Source organism: Drosophila ficusphila, unplaced genomic scaffold (genome assembly GCF_018152265.1).
Source record: "Drosophila ficusphila isolate 14025-0441.05 unplaced genomic scaffold, ASM1815226v1 contig_286, whole genome shotgun sequence".
In the NCBI taxonomy this organism is placed as follows: Eukaryota; Metazoa; Arthropoda; class Insecta; order Diptera; family Drosophilidae; genus Drosophila; species Drosophila ficusphila.
This window is the reverse complement of record NW_025064189.1, coordinates 2,991,502-3,009,242: the sequence shown is the minus strand read 5'-3', so window position 1 is coordinate 3,009,242 and position 17,741 is coordinate 2,991,502. Positions and strand designations below refer to the sequence as shown.

General features: G+C 42.5%; 3 protein-coding genes across 5 annotated transcripts; 1 reads left to right on the top strand and 2 right to left on the bottom strand.

The window, feature by feature from the left end:
* Positions 1-59: 59 nt before the first annotated feature.
* On the bottom strand, positions 60-1,547 carry LOC108089500 (delta-aminolevulinic acid dehydratase). The gene has a single exon (XM_017187804.2). The coding sequence runs from the start codon at positions 1,459-1,461 to the stop codon at positions 478-480; it is 984 nt and encodes a 327-aa protein (XP_017043293.1). The 5' UTR covers positions 1,462-1,547; the 3' UTR covers positions 60-477.
* Positions 1,548-1,854: 307 nt separating this feature from the next.
* Positions 1,855-7,440, bottom strand: LOC108089499 (spermine synthase). Of its 2 annotated transcripts, none has more exons than XM_017187803.1 (4): positions 7,062-7,440; positions 5,459-5,570; positions 3,729-3,851; positions 1,855-3,268 (listed from the first exon to the last, which is right to left on the bottom strand). In XM_017187803.1, exons 1-4 carry the CDS (start codon positions 7,344-7,346, stop codon positions 2,685-2,687), a joined length of 1,104 nt encoding a protein of 367 aa, XP_017043292.1. In that variant the 5' UTR covers positions 7,347-7,440; the 3' UTR covers positions 1,855-2,684. The 2 variants fall into 2 exon arrangements, with proteins under 2 accessions (XP_017043292.1, XP_017043291.1); XM_017187802.1 differs by lacking the exon at positions 5,459-5,570 and adding an exon at positions 4,236-4,344 and having other exon boundaries at positions 7,062-7,439.
* Positions 7,441-7,893: 453 nt separating this feature from the next.
* Positions 7,894-12,035, top strand: LOC108089587 (inositol polyphosphate 5-phosphatase E). 2 transcript variants are annotated; one of them, XM_017187944.1, is made up of 5 exons: positions 7,894-7,968; positions 8,426-8,460; positions 8,531-10,055; positions 10,215-11,129; positions 11,189-12,035. In XM_017187944.1, the coding sequence occupies exons 3-5, from the start codon at positions 8,836-8,838 to the stop codon at positions 11,295-11,297; spliced, it is 2,244 nt and encodes a 747-aa protein (XP_017043433.1). In that variant the 5' UTR covers positions 7,894-7,968; positions 8,426-8,460; positions 8,531-8,835; the 3' UTR covers positions 11,298-12,035. The 2 variants fall into 2 exon arrangements, with proteins under 2 accessions (XP_017043433.1, XP_017043434.1); XM_017187945.1 differs by having other exon boundaries at positions 8,426-8,464.
* Positions 12,036-17,741: the final 5,706 nt, after the last annotated feature.

The window sequence follows — 17,741 nt, the reverse complement described above, 5'->3', positions numbered from 1 at the left end:
GAGTGTACCCCGACCCATTTGAATTCCAAATCCATGCGATTGATAAGACCATTAAAATATACATTCTAGTTTGTGTGTGTATTTGCGCGAATGGAGCGAGCCACTCTAACAGAAAGCACTTTTAATGGTGATGAAGATTAGAGTGGACCTTTGCAGCTTATCAAATGGGAGCTAATAAATGTGTAAGTAATAGCCTTTAAGTCTTTGTTCATCAGCTTCATCTCTTAATTAAACGTTGTGGTCCCTAAATCCAACTAAATTACTGGTTTCCTATACAAAAGTTTACTTAATTACCATTGTGTTCATGACCTGCTTTTAAAAATATATATAAAATTATTGTTATTACAACTTGAAATATTGCACTATTATTTGTATTTGAGAAAGTTATGACTGCTTAATTATAGCTTTAGGAAGTCCACTCTAATCTGCATGAATATGGTTTTTAGACATGGAAGGTTAAGCATTTGAGGTAGACAATTATTTCCCCCTGCCGATAATGTCGAGCAGGAAGGGCGTGTAGTAGGTGATGATGCAATCGGCCCCAGCTCGTCGGAAACCCTTCATGGCCTCCAGCACGGCCTCCTGGAGGTCAAAGGCACCCGCCTTGGCAGCGTGATACAGCATAGCATACTCCCCGGACACCTGGTAAACGTACAGCGTGTGATATGGATAGGAATCCTTGGTGGATCGCAGGATATCCAAATAAGGCATGCCCGGCTTCACCATCAGCATGTCGGCTCCCTCGGCAACGTCCCTTTGAATAGCTCTCATGGCCAAGCTGCGGGAACCACTGGGCAGTTGATAGCACCTACGGTCTCCAAATTTCGGTGCGGATTGAGCTGCTTCCCGGAAGGGTCCGTAGAAATTGGAGGTGAACTTGGCCGAGTAGGCCAGCAGGGATACACTATTCATTTTCGCATCGATCAGGGCCTGCTTGATGGCCTTCACCCGGTTGTCCATCATGTCCGATGGAGCCACTATGTGGGCACCAGCCTTGGCATAAGCGGCAGCAATCTCGGCTATCCGCTTGATGCTGGGGCCGTTCTCCAGGCCCGTTTCACCTAGGAGACCGCAGTGACCGTGCGAGGAGTACGGACAGATGCACACATCGCAGGCGATCAGGAGATCGGGGAACCATTCCCGAAGTTTCGGGAGAGCCCTAACCACCGGATTCTTGGCGGAGTCCGCATTCGAGGCCTGTTCGTCCTTCAGTTCCGGCTCCACCACGCCGAACAGCAGCACCGAGGACAGTCCCTTGGCCACCAATGGCTGCAGGTGCTCCCTCAGGCGATTCAATCCGAATCTCGAGATTCCCGGCATGCTGGCAATCGGCTGGACATCGTCATCGTTGCTCACGATAAACACCGGATACATCAGATTGTGCGGCGCTATCTCGCATCCGGATTCCTGCAGAAGACGCAGGGTGGCATGGTGCATTCCACTGTGCAGTTTTCGCTCCATGGTGACCGGTTCGTTCCAGGTGAAAATTAAAACCAACGTAACAAGTGAAACTAACGTCCAACTGCTCGTCGGGGGGTCATAATTAGTATCTTCTGTATTTCGTGGTTTTACAACACTTAAGGGTTTTAGGGTAGGGTGGTTCTCTATAGAGTGAAGGAATAAAATGTAGAAATATGCAAGAAAACAAATTTATGCAAAAATAAAGTTAAAAGTTTGTGGGTTCTTGCGGGTATTTCAATGATAATGTTCAATGAAATTAAAGTCTTGCGGCTGTGTTGGCGCTTTAATTAGATTTATAAAATTAACATCAAGTTCCATTTGTGGTCTGTAAATCATTTGCATTCCTAAGGAATTTATTATATTTGACCATGGATAAAAAAAAACAATGTGTAATTATATCTGCATACGACTATTTATTTACTTTGTAATTCTTCTCGTTTAAAATGTTTGGTATTAATCGTTATTACAGCAATAAAAGTTGGTGTTCTCTGCTACGCTTCCTCACACCCTCATGCACACATTTCTCGATCGGGCGGGGGGATTCCCCGCATCAATTTGCTCGTTAATGGATAACTAAACATATGCTCTACATATATAGATTTACACGTTATACGAAATATTACAAATAGTTGGCCAACATGCTATGCTTAGGCGTAATTCAAATAAACACGAATACATAAGTTATTTTATTTAGCCTGCCCTTGCTTAAAGGTTGTACTTTTGACTTAATTTTAGCTTTGAAATCAGTGGACGAGAAAACGGAACTAAAGCCTAACTTAAGCGTAAACGAATTGGGTTCAGTATTTGGTTTGGTTTTCAATTGTAAGTAACAGCCATTGGAAGTGCGTGTTTCCTTTTTGTTTTTTTGGGTCTTGTTGCGATGACTTCGATGGTGGCATTCAGCTTGTGCTTTCGATTTCACGTTTGCTGCTGGACTAAGAAACCAGTGTGTGGTGGTAGTGCACACGCTTCTTTCGACGCCTGGGTCTCGGTTTCAATTGTCCTCCCACGCTTTCCTTCTCCTTATCCTTCTCCTTTTCCTGCTCCTTAACTCCGACTGCTGCTCCATGGAGAGTGACTGTGTAGGAGTGCAGCTGGAGCATCTCTCCGATGGTTAGTGCTTCCTGACTTATACTGTGTGATGCTGGTGTGTGGCTGGCGTTTGTTGGTGCGCTACAAGTAGCTACTGCTGCTGCTGCTGCTGAGGAGTCCCCCTGAGCTTGTCAGGCGAAGGTCACCTGGTAGAAGAGCCACTCTTCCATGAACGACGGCACAAACGCCTTGGTGGTGGTGAACTTCACCTTGGGACGCAGCAGCTCCAATTGCTCCTCGAACAAACGCAGCTGCGTCTTGCAGGTGGATCCATTGCCATGGGTCAAATACTTTCCATCGGCCTTCAGCACCTTGAACGAGTGCTCGAAGATGGTGCGGATAAAGTCCCAGGTTTCGCCCTCCGGAGCATCGGTTATGGGAATATCCGTGAGATCCCCAAACACGTAGTCGAACTTGCGGCCCTCGGCGATGAACTTCTTCAAGTACTCCACACAGTCGCCCACAATAATCTCGTACTGATCGGTCTTGCGTTTCTCCAGAACATCACCACAGATCACGTTTAAATACTTGTTGCAGGTCTGCATCACAAGCTCATCGATCTCCAGCATCACCACATGCTTGGGATTCTCCTTGAGCAGCTCGTACAACAAGGCACCATCACCGCCGCCCAGGATGCAGATCTCCTTGCCCTCATAGTTCTCCACGCCGCGACACATGAGGGTCTCCGTGTAGATCAAATCGGATTCAGCAATGTCTGTTGGAGGAAAACATGTGATTAAATATTAGTTTATAAGTTAAAAAGAGTTTGATATAGTTAAGTTACTTAAATTTTTTTAAATTGAATAATAAACTTCGGCTCAAAACCAACTGTCTGTCATATTGAATATTTATGTTTTTAAATCAGTAGACTTGAAAATATCATATCCATTAAGTAATACATCAAGTAATTAAAAAGAAACAGTACAATGGTAACATATTTGTACTATTATCAACCAAATAATAAGTTCAAAACAACGACAAAACATAGACAATTAGTTCCTCTTAGTTGTCGTCCTTCATCAAGTTAATGCACTCTTATGTTTGTGTCCTGTTTTCAGGCAATTGCACGTGACCTTTACTGCGGCATCTCTGCCAATCGATGGGCGACCATGACACCGTTCGCCTTCCCATGTGTAAAAACTAATGTTTTAAAATATGTACTCGTATGCACTTACTTTGCAGCTCGTCCAACAGCAACATATTACCCAGCGTCTTCGAGTGCATGATTTGGATCTTCTGGAACGGCGAACGAGCCTCGAAGACCACCTTGTCGATGTCGTACTCGATGATGCGCTCATCTGCGAAAAAGTGCAATAGATTAGTGATGCCTCAGTGGACACATTAAATGTTGTATTGATTACTAGATTACTGATTTCGGCTCAATTGTTAGGCAGCGCATGCAAAGAAACGAACGGATGCACTCCTACACTTACGGAAAAACCAAGAAGGAGATGCGGTAAAATCAGAAGACTGAATACTGAACGGAAAATGGCTGAAATGATCTATCATGCTGGGTGCCACTAGAGGAACTCTGATAACATCAGCTCGATGGTGCTGCATACGCTCAACGATCATACGTTCACACATTTCGGATGACATACAGTACAGTAGCGGTAGTACGAGTAGTAGTAGTTGCTCTATTTTGCAATATGGTTAACCAAACGGATTGGGATTGGCCTTACCTGACGACGGGAAATACCTGGAGACATCGCCGCGCTTGAGCGTCGGTAGCTTCTGGGCCTTAATGGCCTTCAGTTTGATTGCCAGGACATTCTCCAGGCTCTTACCGCTCTGCAGTTGTATTTTTTATATTTTTTTTTTAGAGCGTGATTTGTTGTTGTTTCGGTGTTGTTGTTGTTGTTGTTTCAGAATTCAGGAACCAATTTATGAGCGAGCGTACGACGAGGAGCGAGTACGAGATCGATTTCGAATACGATTTCGAGGCGGGGCAGGTGACACATGTGCGTTGGGGCGTAAGTATAGTTCAATAGTTTACACATTTATTCACAATTCGAGGCAATTTTGGTGAAATTTGGTCCAGGAGATGTGGCAGCGGTTGATCATGATGATCGATGATCGGTCGAGTGTCGATGGAGTATATATGAAAATAAAAAATTAATTCAAATTAAAAATAACTTTAAATAAGTGGGTTTAGGTAATTAGCAGTGATGCCACGAGATGTTTTTACAGGTAAATACAAAAAAATTACCATATTTAGCACTATCTAAAATAGTATTGCCAAGATATGATATTTACTCAGATGACCAAATATTGTTGATTCTTAAAAATAAAGAAAGTTTATCTAGTTTTTAAAAAATTGGTTTAAAAGTTTTTCTATTGAAAATAATTAGGGAAATTAAGATAAAATATCTAAAAAAAAATATATAAAAAAAAAAAATTAATATTAACCCATTTTAGTAGGTTATAAAAATATTGGCATCACTGGAGGAAGATACAAGGACCGTCTGAAAGATTCGACAAACTAGCATGCAGGATCTGCCTAGAGAAGTAATCCCCCTAGGAGGTAGTAACACTATGCTAACATGATTTCGTGGGTGTGGAAATGTGCAGAGCTTACTAGGCGGTTCGAATTCTTGGGTGGGAACGACAACTTGGTGAATTTACAGCGCCAGAGGTTCGGTGACTCAGGCAGATGTCCAATTCAGGTGATTTTCATGAGTATTTTTAACATTTTTTTGATTTTTGCAGTGGCAGCAATCGGAAAAACTAGTGGAAAAACTGCATAGGTGTTCTAGATTCTGCAGTGGAATTTTGAGAGAGAATTTCGGCATATATCTTAGGTTGTTTATGTAACGTGAGTTTGGAGTAAATAATTATTGCAATGGAACTAGCAGGAACTAAACTGGAGTTGGTTGATTGTGAGTTTGCAATAAGTTCGACCAACCTGAGCTAGTCATGTATATGTCGATATATCCACCGCGCTTAATCGGAGGCAAGTACTTGGACCGATCAGAATCAAATTTCTGGCGCAAAATCAATTCCACTGTGCGCATGGTCTGCAATGGTAATTTCCTTTATTTAGGTCCTTGAACAACAACGGATGTATGTTTGTATGTACATATATGGCAACTGGCAGGGCACGATGACTAAATTAAAATAATGGAAGGTGACCTTCAACCGCCAAGCGGGAAACTCTTCGAACGGCCCACCACATCATCATCACACCAAGCGACACAGGCAGCCAGGCCCAACAAAACTATTTTTAGTCGAAATACTTGATACTTATGAAAAAGGAAAGTGAACAGAACGAAAAAGGGAATATATAGCGAGCCATGCAAATATGCATGTGGCGATATTTGTGTGCAGGCATATTGCAAAATTGCAAAAATTACAATAGAAGGCTTAACAACACGCGGTTTGCGAAATCCACCAACTAACGGCAAACTGTCGTAAACAAAAAACACAGAGAACGATGCCGGCTAGATAAGGAAAGTTCCGCACACATTTACATACAAAGCTAAAGAACAGCTGCGCTCATTAAAATAGCTCATTGGTAATTTAAATGATTTAATTATGTTCCTAAATCGTATTATTTCGGATATTTTCGTATGTATATTTCTATCTTAAAAAATTATGTTTAACTTGACGAAAAGTGAAAAACGGTATTTAGCTAGATAGTCTTTATTTTTTTTTTATTTGATTAATGCTATTATTTTATTCCCTATTGTTTGGCTATAAGTGTATGGCATACATACATGGGCCTATTTTTATTTTGTCGTATTTCTGAAGTACTTTAATAAATAAACTATTTTTTTTATTCTCTTCCTATGTATGTATGCAAGTGCAAAACCCTAAATTTTATTTAAAATAGTAATAACTATCTCAGTAAATTGTGAATTTACTTTACTTCCTTTTACTGTTAAATCTGAGTTAAAAAAGGCGGGGCCCTTAAAATATAAAACTCAATGCTTATTTTCCCCTAAAAAAAAGGATAGGCTTTAAATATCGCCCTGATAATTATTTCATTTATTTATAGGCGGATTTTGTTTGTAGTCGTTGTATAAGAACCATGCCCATAGGCACACCAATCAATAGATCTCGGATCGGACCCACGTGCAAAAGAAAAAAAAAGCCGAGCCGCGAGTTAACCTAGCAAGCCCAGCTAATAATGCGGTGTGTTACAGAGGTGTTAGATAATAGAACTAGGGAAAGTGGCGGCTGGGGGTCTCTTGAGGCCAAGGACGGACGGACCTGACCCTGACCAAGTGCCGGGGATTTGAGAACGGAAAATGGTCAAGTACAACACACCCGCCCCCCACCCTTGTCATACATACACACCCACATGCATCTCAAACCAACAATACTTGAGTGTGAGTGCGCGGAAAATCAATTTCACTTGGTGGGTGGAAAACCCTTTCCCCGATCTAATCATCCGCAACACGGAAGCGGGTGGTTTTCAGGAGGGCGGGGGTATGCAAAATGTGGGTGGTGTTTTTGGGGGTTTGGTTGCATTTTTGCAAGGAATCTACACAGGACTTCCTACGTACGTCGAAGGTAATGCTCGGCTCCTTTCCCTCGGGCAGGAAGTACTCCACGTTGAGCGTCAGCAGGCCGTGCTGGAAGATCCTGCAGGTAATCACGGTGTCCTTGTTCTGGTGCAGGACCGCGAAATATCCGTTTTCCGGCGACTCCATCAAGTAGGCCAGCTCCAGTTGGGGGAACACCTGCTCCAGCTCGTTCCGCAGGATCTTCGCAACCTGCAGGCGCGACTCCTCATCGCAAGTTTTGTCCTTGTCCAGCGTAAAGTCAAACAAAATAGTCTGGGCCGCCATGGTGTTGAAATCCCGCAATGCCGTAGAAACGTAAAACCGTATAGCCGTGAAACTAAACCGCGTACCAACCGAAACGAAATACTAGTGATGCGAGTTCCAATTTCGATACCAAGTCGATTTCGACTGCGCTGTAATGTGGCCAGGTACGGCAAGAGGTCGATTGCCAAACAGTTAATACCAAGAAATATAATTAAAATAATTCCTAATTAATATTAGAGAGTTAAAGAGCAAATACATTTGCGTCATTTAAAAGTTGGTAAGTTTCTTTTCTTATCACTGAATTTAGATTTTTTTATTCTGACCAATGTTTAGCAAAGCCCCCTTAAGTGCAACTTTGCCTTAGTGAGAATGATTACGAATTATTAAAATTTATTTTCACTGGGGTCTTAATATTGTCCTGATGGTGTGTTTTTAAATATAAAGACTAAAAGCATTTAACAATCTACATACATTTGTATAGTCGATAGTATCGATTTTCGTCTTATTTAAATATCGTGAAGAATCGATACAGCGAGTCATGTATCGGAGTTGCGCTATCCACTTTGGCCACCCCTAAATCGCAGTTCCCACGGCACGGGCCGCACTTGTTCCTACTTTTCTGTGTAAACAACATCCAGAAGCGGTAATACAGCGGAAATTACATAAATTAAATTGCATAAAAACAAACAAGGCACAGTACGCGACATGGGGAATACAGCACAAACGGATTCTTTGCGTACCTGAACCTGAACTTGAAAGTCGCGTTGCGTTGTTGCTGCTTTTATGCTAGACGTAGGCCAACAAAACAACAACAAGGCTGCTGGCGGCAACAATGGTCTGCTAATTATAAATCTCTCGATCCCAGAGAATCGAGACAGACGAGTGGTATTGTGCTCGTGGTCAGATGTTGAGTGCTCATAGAAGTGATGTGTGGGCGCCGCAGCATGCCAATGTTGTTACGTCGTCGGCAGCAGAGCACCCTTCTCCTTTTCCGCGCGCCCAACCACCCCCCATTTCGCCCACAATCCTCCCCTTTTTTTATTTCGCGGTGGTGTCGCCACATTTATTACCCAGCATATTGATTTTCTGAATCCTTTCAGCTCTCGCGCAAAAAGGAAACCCTATTGGCCAGCAGGTGAGTAAGTGTATTATACCCTTGGTATTTTGAACCCACTTGAATGTTTGCCTTCATTAAAATCTTGCAGGCCCGCACACGCAATCCCCGCCAGTCAACCCAATTAGCCTGATTTCGTGTACGTCATCGTTGGGCCCAAAATAATTTGCATTGCGACCAGCCAAATCAACGGACCAAAGTCGCATTTGCATTGTTTCGATGACGTCCGCCTTTACTATTTATATGGCCAGCGGCCAGAGGCCATAGCACAATGAGCTGTTTCGGAGAGATCTCTGTCAGATTAGCGCAAATTAACTTGACAAAAGGCGCGCATGATGACCACTTAGCACCTTAGATGATAGACTCGTTTCGGTTTCGGTTTTGACTAAAGCAAACATGCAGCACAGCAGCGCGGGAAGCGAGGAGCGGATTACCAGTTCCACCAGCAGCCCAAGGTCTGGGCACAAATCCGCTGGCACTTTGTTCGGTTTGCTGAGCAAACGACCCAGTAAAGTAGAGCCACATCCCGTGACCCCCGAATCTCCGAGACTCCAACAGAGACCTGTGTCCGCCTGCGGACAGTATGATGTGAGCTTTGCCAAGTGCAATGCGGAAACCGCAGGAAACCACGTGAACAACAATGGCAGCACCCACAAAAGCCAAACCCTGCCTTTGGAAAAGTCGCACAGCGGTCTGATCAGCTTCCACAGGCGCGCCAAGCCGAGTTCTTCGAAAGGAAAGAATCACTCGCATCGCCACAGCACCGATGCGGGTTCCCAGAGCGATGGAGGAGCCGATGTGGTAATGCGGCACAAGTCCCCCAAACATCGTTCACCAAATCACAACAGATTTAGCCACCAGTTCAGTCTGTGCTGCAAGGCGGAAAAGAAACCGATGACGCCGCCGGTCACCGTGCGTTACAACTCCATACCGGATAGCAACAGTGTGCTGAGGCGCGATAACCTCTCGCTCAGCTTGAGCATGGTGGACAACAACTCAGTGTCGCTGCACTCCAGCGAGGGATCGTCCCATCGACCGCGTCCGTCCAGCGAGTGCGCCAGTGCCCCGGAATCGCCGGTGGCCAGCAAAACCTTCTTCGCCCAATGCAGTCCGGCAGCAGCCAACGCTTCGGTGGTGCGGAGCGAAAGCCTACAGCATCGGTCGCCCATTAGACCCATGGCAGTGTCCGCCTGTCGTTCGCGACTGCGCTTAAAGCTGTATCCACCCGGTCAGGAGTTGCCGCCTCTGCAGGCAGCCGAGGAGCCGGGAGACATTAAAAGAGCCACTACGCCGCAACATATGTCCTCGCCCAATATTGCTACCCAACCAGATGGAGTTGACCACATGCAGGAGGAGCCTGGTGTGCGGTTTATGTCTCACGAGAATATGACCCTCCAACGACAAGGATCGGGATCCAATCTGGCGCGTCAAACTCTAATGGCAGCACATGCATTGAATCTCATCCCGGCGGAGAAAGCCAGGGAACGAAGCTATCTGGATGGCAGACTGGGATCGTCTTCCCTGCTGGGACCCAGTGAGCTAAGTCGCGTGTTGCCCCAAAAGGAGGTCACTATTTTCGTAGGCACATGGAACATGAACGGGCACAGTCCACCCAAGTAAGTGAAATCAGTAAAAGCTAAAAATAAATAATTATTAAGACGAATTGCTTAATGCAATCCACTTAACCGAAAAATGGCACGTTTGAATTTTTATATCAGGTTCAAACATTTTTGTGTTCAGAACTTGTTTACATTTTAATTTATTTTTAATTGCAGGCAACTGAACGACTTTGTGCTGCCGCCCAATGTGGAGCACGTTCCAGACATTGTGGTAATGGGCACACAAGAATCAAGCCCAGATCGGTTTGACTGGGAAGTCACCATACAGGAGACCCTGGGACCTTCCCATGTGCTTTTCCACGCCACGACTCTAGGCACTCTTCATCTGGCTGTGTACATGCGGCGGGATCTGATCTGGTACTGCTCCGTTCCCGAGGATGCCTCCATGTCGGTGCGCACGGGATCGGCCTTTCGGACCAAAGGAGCCGTGGCCATATCCTTTTGCCTGTTTGGCACTTCCATGCTGTTCGTGACCTCGCATTTAACAGCGCATCAGCAGAAGGTTAAAGAGCGCGTTTCGGATGTGAAGCGGATTATCAATGCCCTGGACTTGCCCCGAAATTTGCCCAATCAGCGGCATAAGAACAAAGATGTCACCCAGAACTTTGACAACGTATTTTGGTGCGGTGACCTGAACTTTCGGCTGGGCGAGCCCCGCGAAAAGTTGCTGGAGTGGATTCAGAACACAAAGTTTCCTTTGCCGTCGCACTTGCCCCACGGCTACATGCACACGGATCAGTTGACTTCTGTTCTGGCGGATGGCGCCGCCTTCCGAGGATTCATGGAGGCCAACATCACATTTCCACCCACTTATAAATACGATCCCAACAGCCAGAACTTTGACACATCCTCGAAGCAGCGAGCGCCCGCTTATACGGATCGGATTCTCTATAAATATCGCCAAATGCAGGGCTTAGTCATCCGACGACAGACTATTGTGCCCGGTGTGTCCACGCCCACGCAGCCATATGTCCAGTGCCTGTTGTACGATTCGGTGCCGTCTATAACCACCTCGGATCACAAGCCTGTGTGGGCGCTCTTCCGAACACTAATTCGGGCTGGAACCGATGCGTAAGTAGATCCACAAATCGTTTTCTGTTAAACTATTTTGACCCACTATTCCTTTACAGAATTCCCCTCGCTGCTGGCCTTTTTAGTCGTGACATTTATTTGGAGGGAATGCGTCGGCGCTTGAATAACCAATATACCGGCGCCTCGGCCGTATGTGTGCTTCAGTAAACCACTGAGATGCTAACCAAAGCTAGGAATAGTAGTCTTTTAAGCTGGCTTCCTTTTAGCCACCCACCCACTGTGGAATCTGTTTAGTCATTTACTCGAATCTCAAAGTGCTAGTCAAAGCTTTCCTACGGTTGTGTGACGCCTTTGTATTAACCCGATTAGATTGTTATCTAGTGCGCTGTCGGAGAGCCGAATTAACGATTTAACTATGACTTACCCTGCGATGCTGCGGTAGTTCTTAGGCGCTGCCTTTTGCCTTGTGGCCTTAGTCGTAATACGTTCCTTATGAGATTACTGAATACATACTCGAGCAACAAATATGTACCTCTACTCTGAAGCACAAGCTTAGTCCGTAGTTAAACTAAATTTGTTAGTTAAAGTTTAGTCAAATATTGAAATGAAATCCAAATAATAATTACTTCGAATGTGTAATCTAAATTAGCAGTAAATATACTTTATGAATCTGGCGAGAGAGCTTTACTAACTGTTGAAATACTTTACTATTTATTGTTAGCTTTATTATTTAATTCTTATTTAGTTTTTATAAGAGTTATTGTTGAATTATGTACAGTGAAGTTGAATTTTTTTATAATTTGCGAATCTAATGAAGTTTTTAATTTGTTTTAAGTAAGTGTTTGCAAACCAAATGAAGTTTTTAATTTGTTTTAAGTAAGTGTTAAGTTTTGTTTACTTTCATTAAACGATTGAACGGCTGAGTTTCACGGTTCCTTACTTAAATACCAATATTGCGGAGCAATTGTGTCGACAGACAGAAAAGCCCGTATGCTGTGGGGTCGTTTATTCCCCGAAAATGCGCCAAAAACGAGAGGAACGACCAACTCCGATCCCCATCCGCGGCAACCAATCCGCCCCTCGGACACACACACGCAAATATGTTAAACTTTTGACCAATTTCAACTTGAGTTGGTTGCCATCGGACACAGTCCCCGGTGGCAGCAATTTATCGGATGGCGATTGGATGGCGCTTGATGGCCATGCTGCAGTCGCACTGCCACTGGCATCGCCACTTGTGCGCCATACAAGTGGCCTCGCGGTGTCCTACCTCCCGGCATCCCACCATCCCACCATACCACCATCCCACCATCAACCTCTACCACCCGTTTCAGTCCACCTTTTCGTGCAAGTGCAACGCCACCCAGAAAAGCTGGTTGCCATTTGTGGTTACGGAAATGTGCGTGTGAGAGTCCGGCTTGCGAGGGCAGATCGTGGAGTTTCGTACTTTTTTTAAGGTAAGAGATTAATTTGGTTGTTGATTTTGATTTTTTTATGACGTACAAAACGGTTGAAGGTTCTCCTTTACTTCTGAATTTAAAGCGCAAGAAAATTTTTAAGCCTACACTCATTTTACGTCTAAATAAATTCGAGTGAGAACATTTTATTAGTATGTTTCTATAATAAATTCCATCTGTAAACATTATGTTTTGTATAATAAAAAATAGAATTATAAAAAAATGACTTAATTAAATATAAAATATAGAATGATTAGATAAAAATTTAAAAGTTTTTAGTGCCCTTTTTAAATTAAATAATAATTATAATATTAATTTATAATTGATGCTTATGTAATCGCAGTCTGAAAATTTCCTACCCTTTTGTATGATCCCACCTCGATTATGGATACTCAGCCATTGAAGTGTTTCGACCACTTGTCCAAAATCCCTTTTTCGAAAGCGATTTTGAAGAAGTCAGTGATTAAAAACCCCTGCCAGGCGAGCTCGAGTCCGTTTGTATTGGCCATTTTCGCATTGAGTGCCCCATGAGAAGCACGAAACTCTTATGGGACCCAGGGAATTTGTTTAAAAAAATGAGAAACAATTTCGGATGCAGTTTTTTGCGCTGCGGTAAGCGGATGGCATTGCCTGGGTGCCTCTGTTATTGTTTTTTCTGCTGCTGCTGCTGCTGCTGTAATTCATAAAGTTTTTGGTGCATTGCATTCTTTTTGGTTTTGCCTCGGGCATTGGTTGAAATTAGTTTGCAACGGTTTGCGAAATAAAATTGTATATGAAAAGTGGGAACAAAAAATAAAAACTGAAGCTCATTTCCTTTTCCGACTGCAGGGCCGGTGCGAAAAATTTAACCACAATATATGAAATTATATTAGCATTGGAGTCGGGAAACTTGGCGAATATAAAAACTATGCCCCTGCCGACTGTCTTCATGGTTGAATGTGTGTGCACATTAATATCCTGTGCGCATTCGTACGTGTTAATATGACTTTATGACTTCATATGTGTCCATATTTTTGTCCTCGCCGCTTCACACTAAAAAGTTTTATTGTTAGTTACGCTGCTGCCGCCATCAAAGCAACCATTTTCATTCGCAGCGCCAGAGAGATGCAGAAATTATTAAAAATTTTCCCTACTCGTATATCAGACACTCGTTTGCACCGTCACAGACTGAACTTTTTCATATGGCACTGCGAGATGCCACGGATGCACCAAGGAGCGATGAAGGGAGCCAGCCTGATGGATGGGAGTCCCTTAGGTGTCCTGCGTAGAGAGACAGTGGGTGTCGGGTGCGTATACGTAATGTTTCTTTTAGATTTCGTTTTTATGAGTATAAAGTAAGGTAAAATTTTGCACATTTTTTAAATTCTTTTTAAATTAATAATTCCAAAAGGTCACTATTATATTATATATTATATAAAGGATCACTTTAAAAAGTTTGTATTTCCTTTCCCTTTTGTTATCATCTAAAATATAAAAAATTACTATAAGAAATTGTAACTTTAAAATGTTATTTAAAAATAAACAACCTTACCTTTAAATAGACTTATAGATTGTCTTTTGCTTTCAATTTATGCTTTAATTTTTGATCCAACAAATGTGTCATGGATCCCATTTCCCTTGACTCAGTTCCTCGACGAAGTTCCGGCTCCACATTAACGGCAGTTCCCATACGCGATGCCCCATTCTTAAGGACTCCCCCAGTGGATAACCCCCTTTTGAATATACCCGGCATTCGCGAAGCCACTTGAATGCTTATTGTACATTTCAAACAACTCTATTACGAATATTTTTCATATTTTCTTCGCAAGTGGGGCACGGAAAAAGTTAACATTAAAAGCGACGGCGGTGCCGAAAAGGCTGCCGAGTGACTTTTTCCCTTGGAAGGAGAAAGGCGACCGAGGATGGGGGCAAGTCAAAGCAACCAATTCGCATGCGGCACGTTACATTTTCGCAATAAAAAATGAAAACCGCTTTGCATGCATCTGTAGGAGACTGCGAATCGCACTTGCTCCCAACAATTTTCGATGTGTGTGTGAGCGGGGAGAAAGGGAAAAGTAATAAATGTACGTGCCGCACTAACAACAACACCGGGAAAAGGAGATGGAAAAACTCTCGCACAACTCGCTTTTCGACAGCGACGCTTCGTGTCAATTTAGCATGGAAAAATCTAAAAACTCCGAGAGTTGATGTCTCAAATATACTTTTTTAAAATAAAAGGCAATCGAGTAATTTTTTATCTTTGTATAAACATAAGACTTATTTGAAACTTATTTTAAATCATTCTGTTTTTGTAATGATTGTAAACTTAAAACTTGAAAATTTTTTTTAAATTGCTTATACTTCTTATATAAATAAAAATCAGAAAAATCTAAAATACATTTTTTTACAATCAACAAAAAAGGATTAAAAGTTTGCTTTAACATTGTAGTATAAAAAAATTTCAAGCTTCAAATATAATATATGTATAAACTATTATTTTCATTTGATCTTCGGTCTTAGTTATGCAATTTTATAAATTTTAACTTGTTATTGGGTTTCACTTGCCAAAATTCGTACCGAAACAGAACTACCTTCTGTAAGGTTTTATAAAGATGGTTCTTTTACTACTCCTCAGTTCTTTAGCGTCACGTCACGATCGCAATGGATTCAAATGCATGGAAACGAATGTGTCCTGAAATACGAGTAAATGTAATAAAAATAAACTACGATTTTCGTTGACTATTCTGGATCCCTGCACCCACCATATTGTTCACTTTCTTTCTTTTGGGGTTCCCTTCCCCTAACCAGTTCCTTCTATTGCACGAGTGTCCTGGCTTTTCCTTGGGGTGTCCTGTCTCCTCAAAAAGGGCTGGGGATTCGACATGGAAGGGCGGAGTCTGCGGCGACGGGTCGCAACTGCTTCGCACGCACCACTCTCGCGTTTGAAGTAGCTTTGGATTGTATAAAAGTATCCATAGCTACCATAATTTAATGAAAACATAATCTGCATTCAGGGAAAAAAATAAAAACGCAGAGCCAACGCCAAAGCCAAACTCGCGAGTGGAAAGCGCTCAACAAAGGAAAAGCCAACGGCACGGAGATTCTGCAGAAAAATCGTATTAAATGGCGACAGGTCTGCTCGAGGGCTTTTGTTGGTCGCCGAATTCCGCAACCCGATGTCTGATTGCGTTCTCAGTTTCTCAAGGGGATTTGGCCTGCCAATATTTCTAGATGTTTTTAAGTGTGGTCATAATTGGCTAAAATGTGACTTAAGCTTTGCTTATTAAAAGAAAAAATTAAAACTTTACCTTGAGAGAAATTTAACAATATTTGTGTAACAAGGAATAAGTAAGTAAAATTTTTGAAACTTATTTTGGGAAGAGATATATTTATAAACTTTTTTGTATGTATATTTATTTAATTTTTTGTTCTTAATTTTTGTTATTGAAATTTTCTTTCTCCCAAATCATGTGTTATCATGTTTAAATGTTTCAAGTGTTCTGTTAATTTCTTTATCCCAGTAACCACGCAATCATTTCAAACACCATTTAAATATCGAGTGCAACTGAAAACCTCCTTACACAACTTATTTAAGCAGCAGTTCATATATTGAAGGCTTCCTTTTTACTATCCGATGCGCGAGGCATTGGCAAGTATCTGGTTTCGTTTTATTTATCTTCAACCATTTTATTCATTTTTCAGTATTATTTTTTTTCCCCAGATTTTTTATGATTTCTTGGCAGCTTCTTGTATTTGCGCGGAGCAGAACCAACAACTCGAGCAGCGACTTGAGTGGCTGGCAGCAAAGTTTCCTAGACAACTCCTTCAGGTCCGCGGAAAGAAAGAAAGTCGAGGGACTGACTGCCTTGCTAAATATCCTTTAGCCTTTGGAGAATCAGTAAGGCGCAGAGAGGACCACTTGTGAATACGCTTTGATGCGCGTGGCTTTGTGCGGGAGTGTGACTGATGCCTTCGTTTTTTATTTTCCACGGTCGAGGGGGTTTTTTTTTTTTTTTTTGCTAGGTTAAGGCTTTAGAATCGCGCGGCTCCCTTTCTTGTGCGCCTTGGATATTTATTTATTTTTACTCGGTGCTCGGTGATGCCTTTCAAGTATTTCGTGAGTAGCGTAAAATACGCTCGCGAAATGTAATAAAAACATTTTTTCCAGCGGCTGCAGCCCAACATCTTATTTCTTCCGTATGCTGCAGCCGATTTCTAGTGGCGCCGAGCTCAACAACTTCTACGCTTTGAGCTACTGAACTCGCTGTTGCCGCTCCTAAAGTATCTACAAGATATTTTTAATACATGCCCCGCGACTTTCAGTGTGTGTGCGCTGGGTTCACCCACTTAGAACACTCATCCGTCCTTTTGGCATCCATTTGATGTCCGCTCTCGTCGTTTTTTTCTTTTTTTTTTTTTTGACTTTTTATTGGCAGCATAATGAAAAACATTCCAGTCATATGCAAAAATATGCGATGCATTCTCATGCTTTTTCATGATTTTGTGTTTACCCAAATTACGGCTATGAAAATGTTGCAGCGAGCATAAAGAACACGATGGATTTCCCTTTAAATATGTACTCGAAATTTGCATATTAAGCGACTCCCTCTCATTTACATTTGTCTCTCGGATTTTGGCTTTGAGTCGGCAACACCTTGCCTCGAAAGTCAATCTTCATCCAGCTGGAGCTACACATTCATTGTCTTGAACTACGCCCCTTTGGTGTCTGGCCTGTCAACTGGTCCTGAATCCTGGATCCGGATTCTGATTCCCATCCCATCCCGATCCTGCCGAACTCAGCCGGCAAAAGGCGATGATGAGCAGGAGGAGGACGCTGGATTGGGGCTACCACACATTCCCGTAGTTCGAGTTCGATTCGCCAGCTGTCGAGCTTTGCAATTCAAATTTCGCATCCTGACTTTATGGGCAAGACCAGCAAGGACAAAAGTCTAGAGGCAAATTCAGACACAATTAATTTCAATAGGGGATACCAACCTCATTAAAAAAAGAAAGATTTTTTAAGCAACTTCTTTGATTAATATGTAAATAAAATGTTTGAGATACATAATATGTAATAATCGCTTCTTTAAACTGTTGCTAAAAAGTGAATATCAAATTTAGCTAAGATATAAATTTGTATTTAAAACTTTTAATGTTGGCTTGACAAACCAATTAGTAAATTTAAACAAAGTTTGTATGCAAATATCATAAAAGA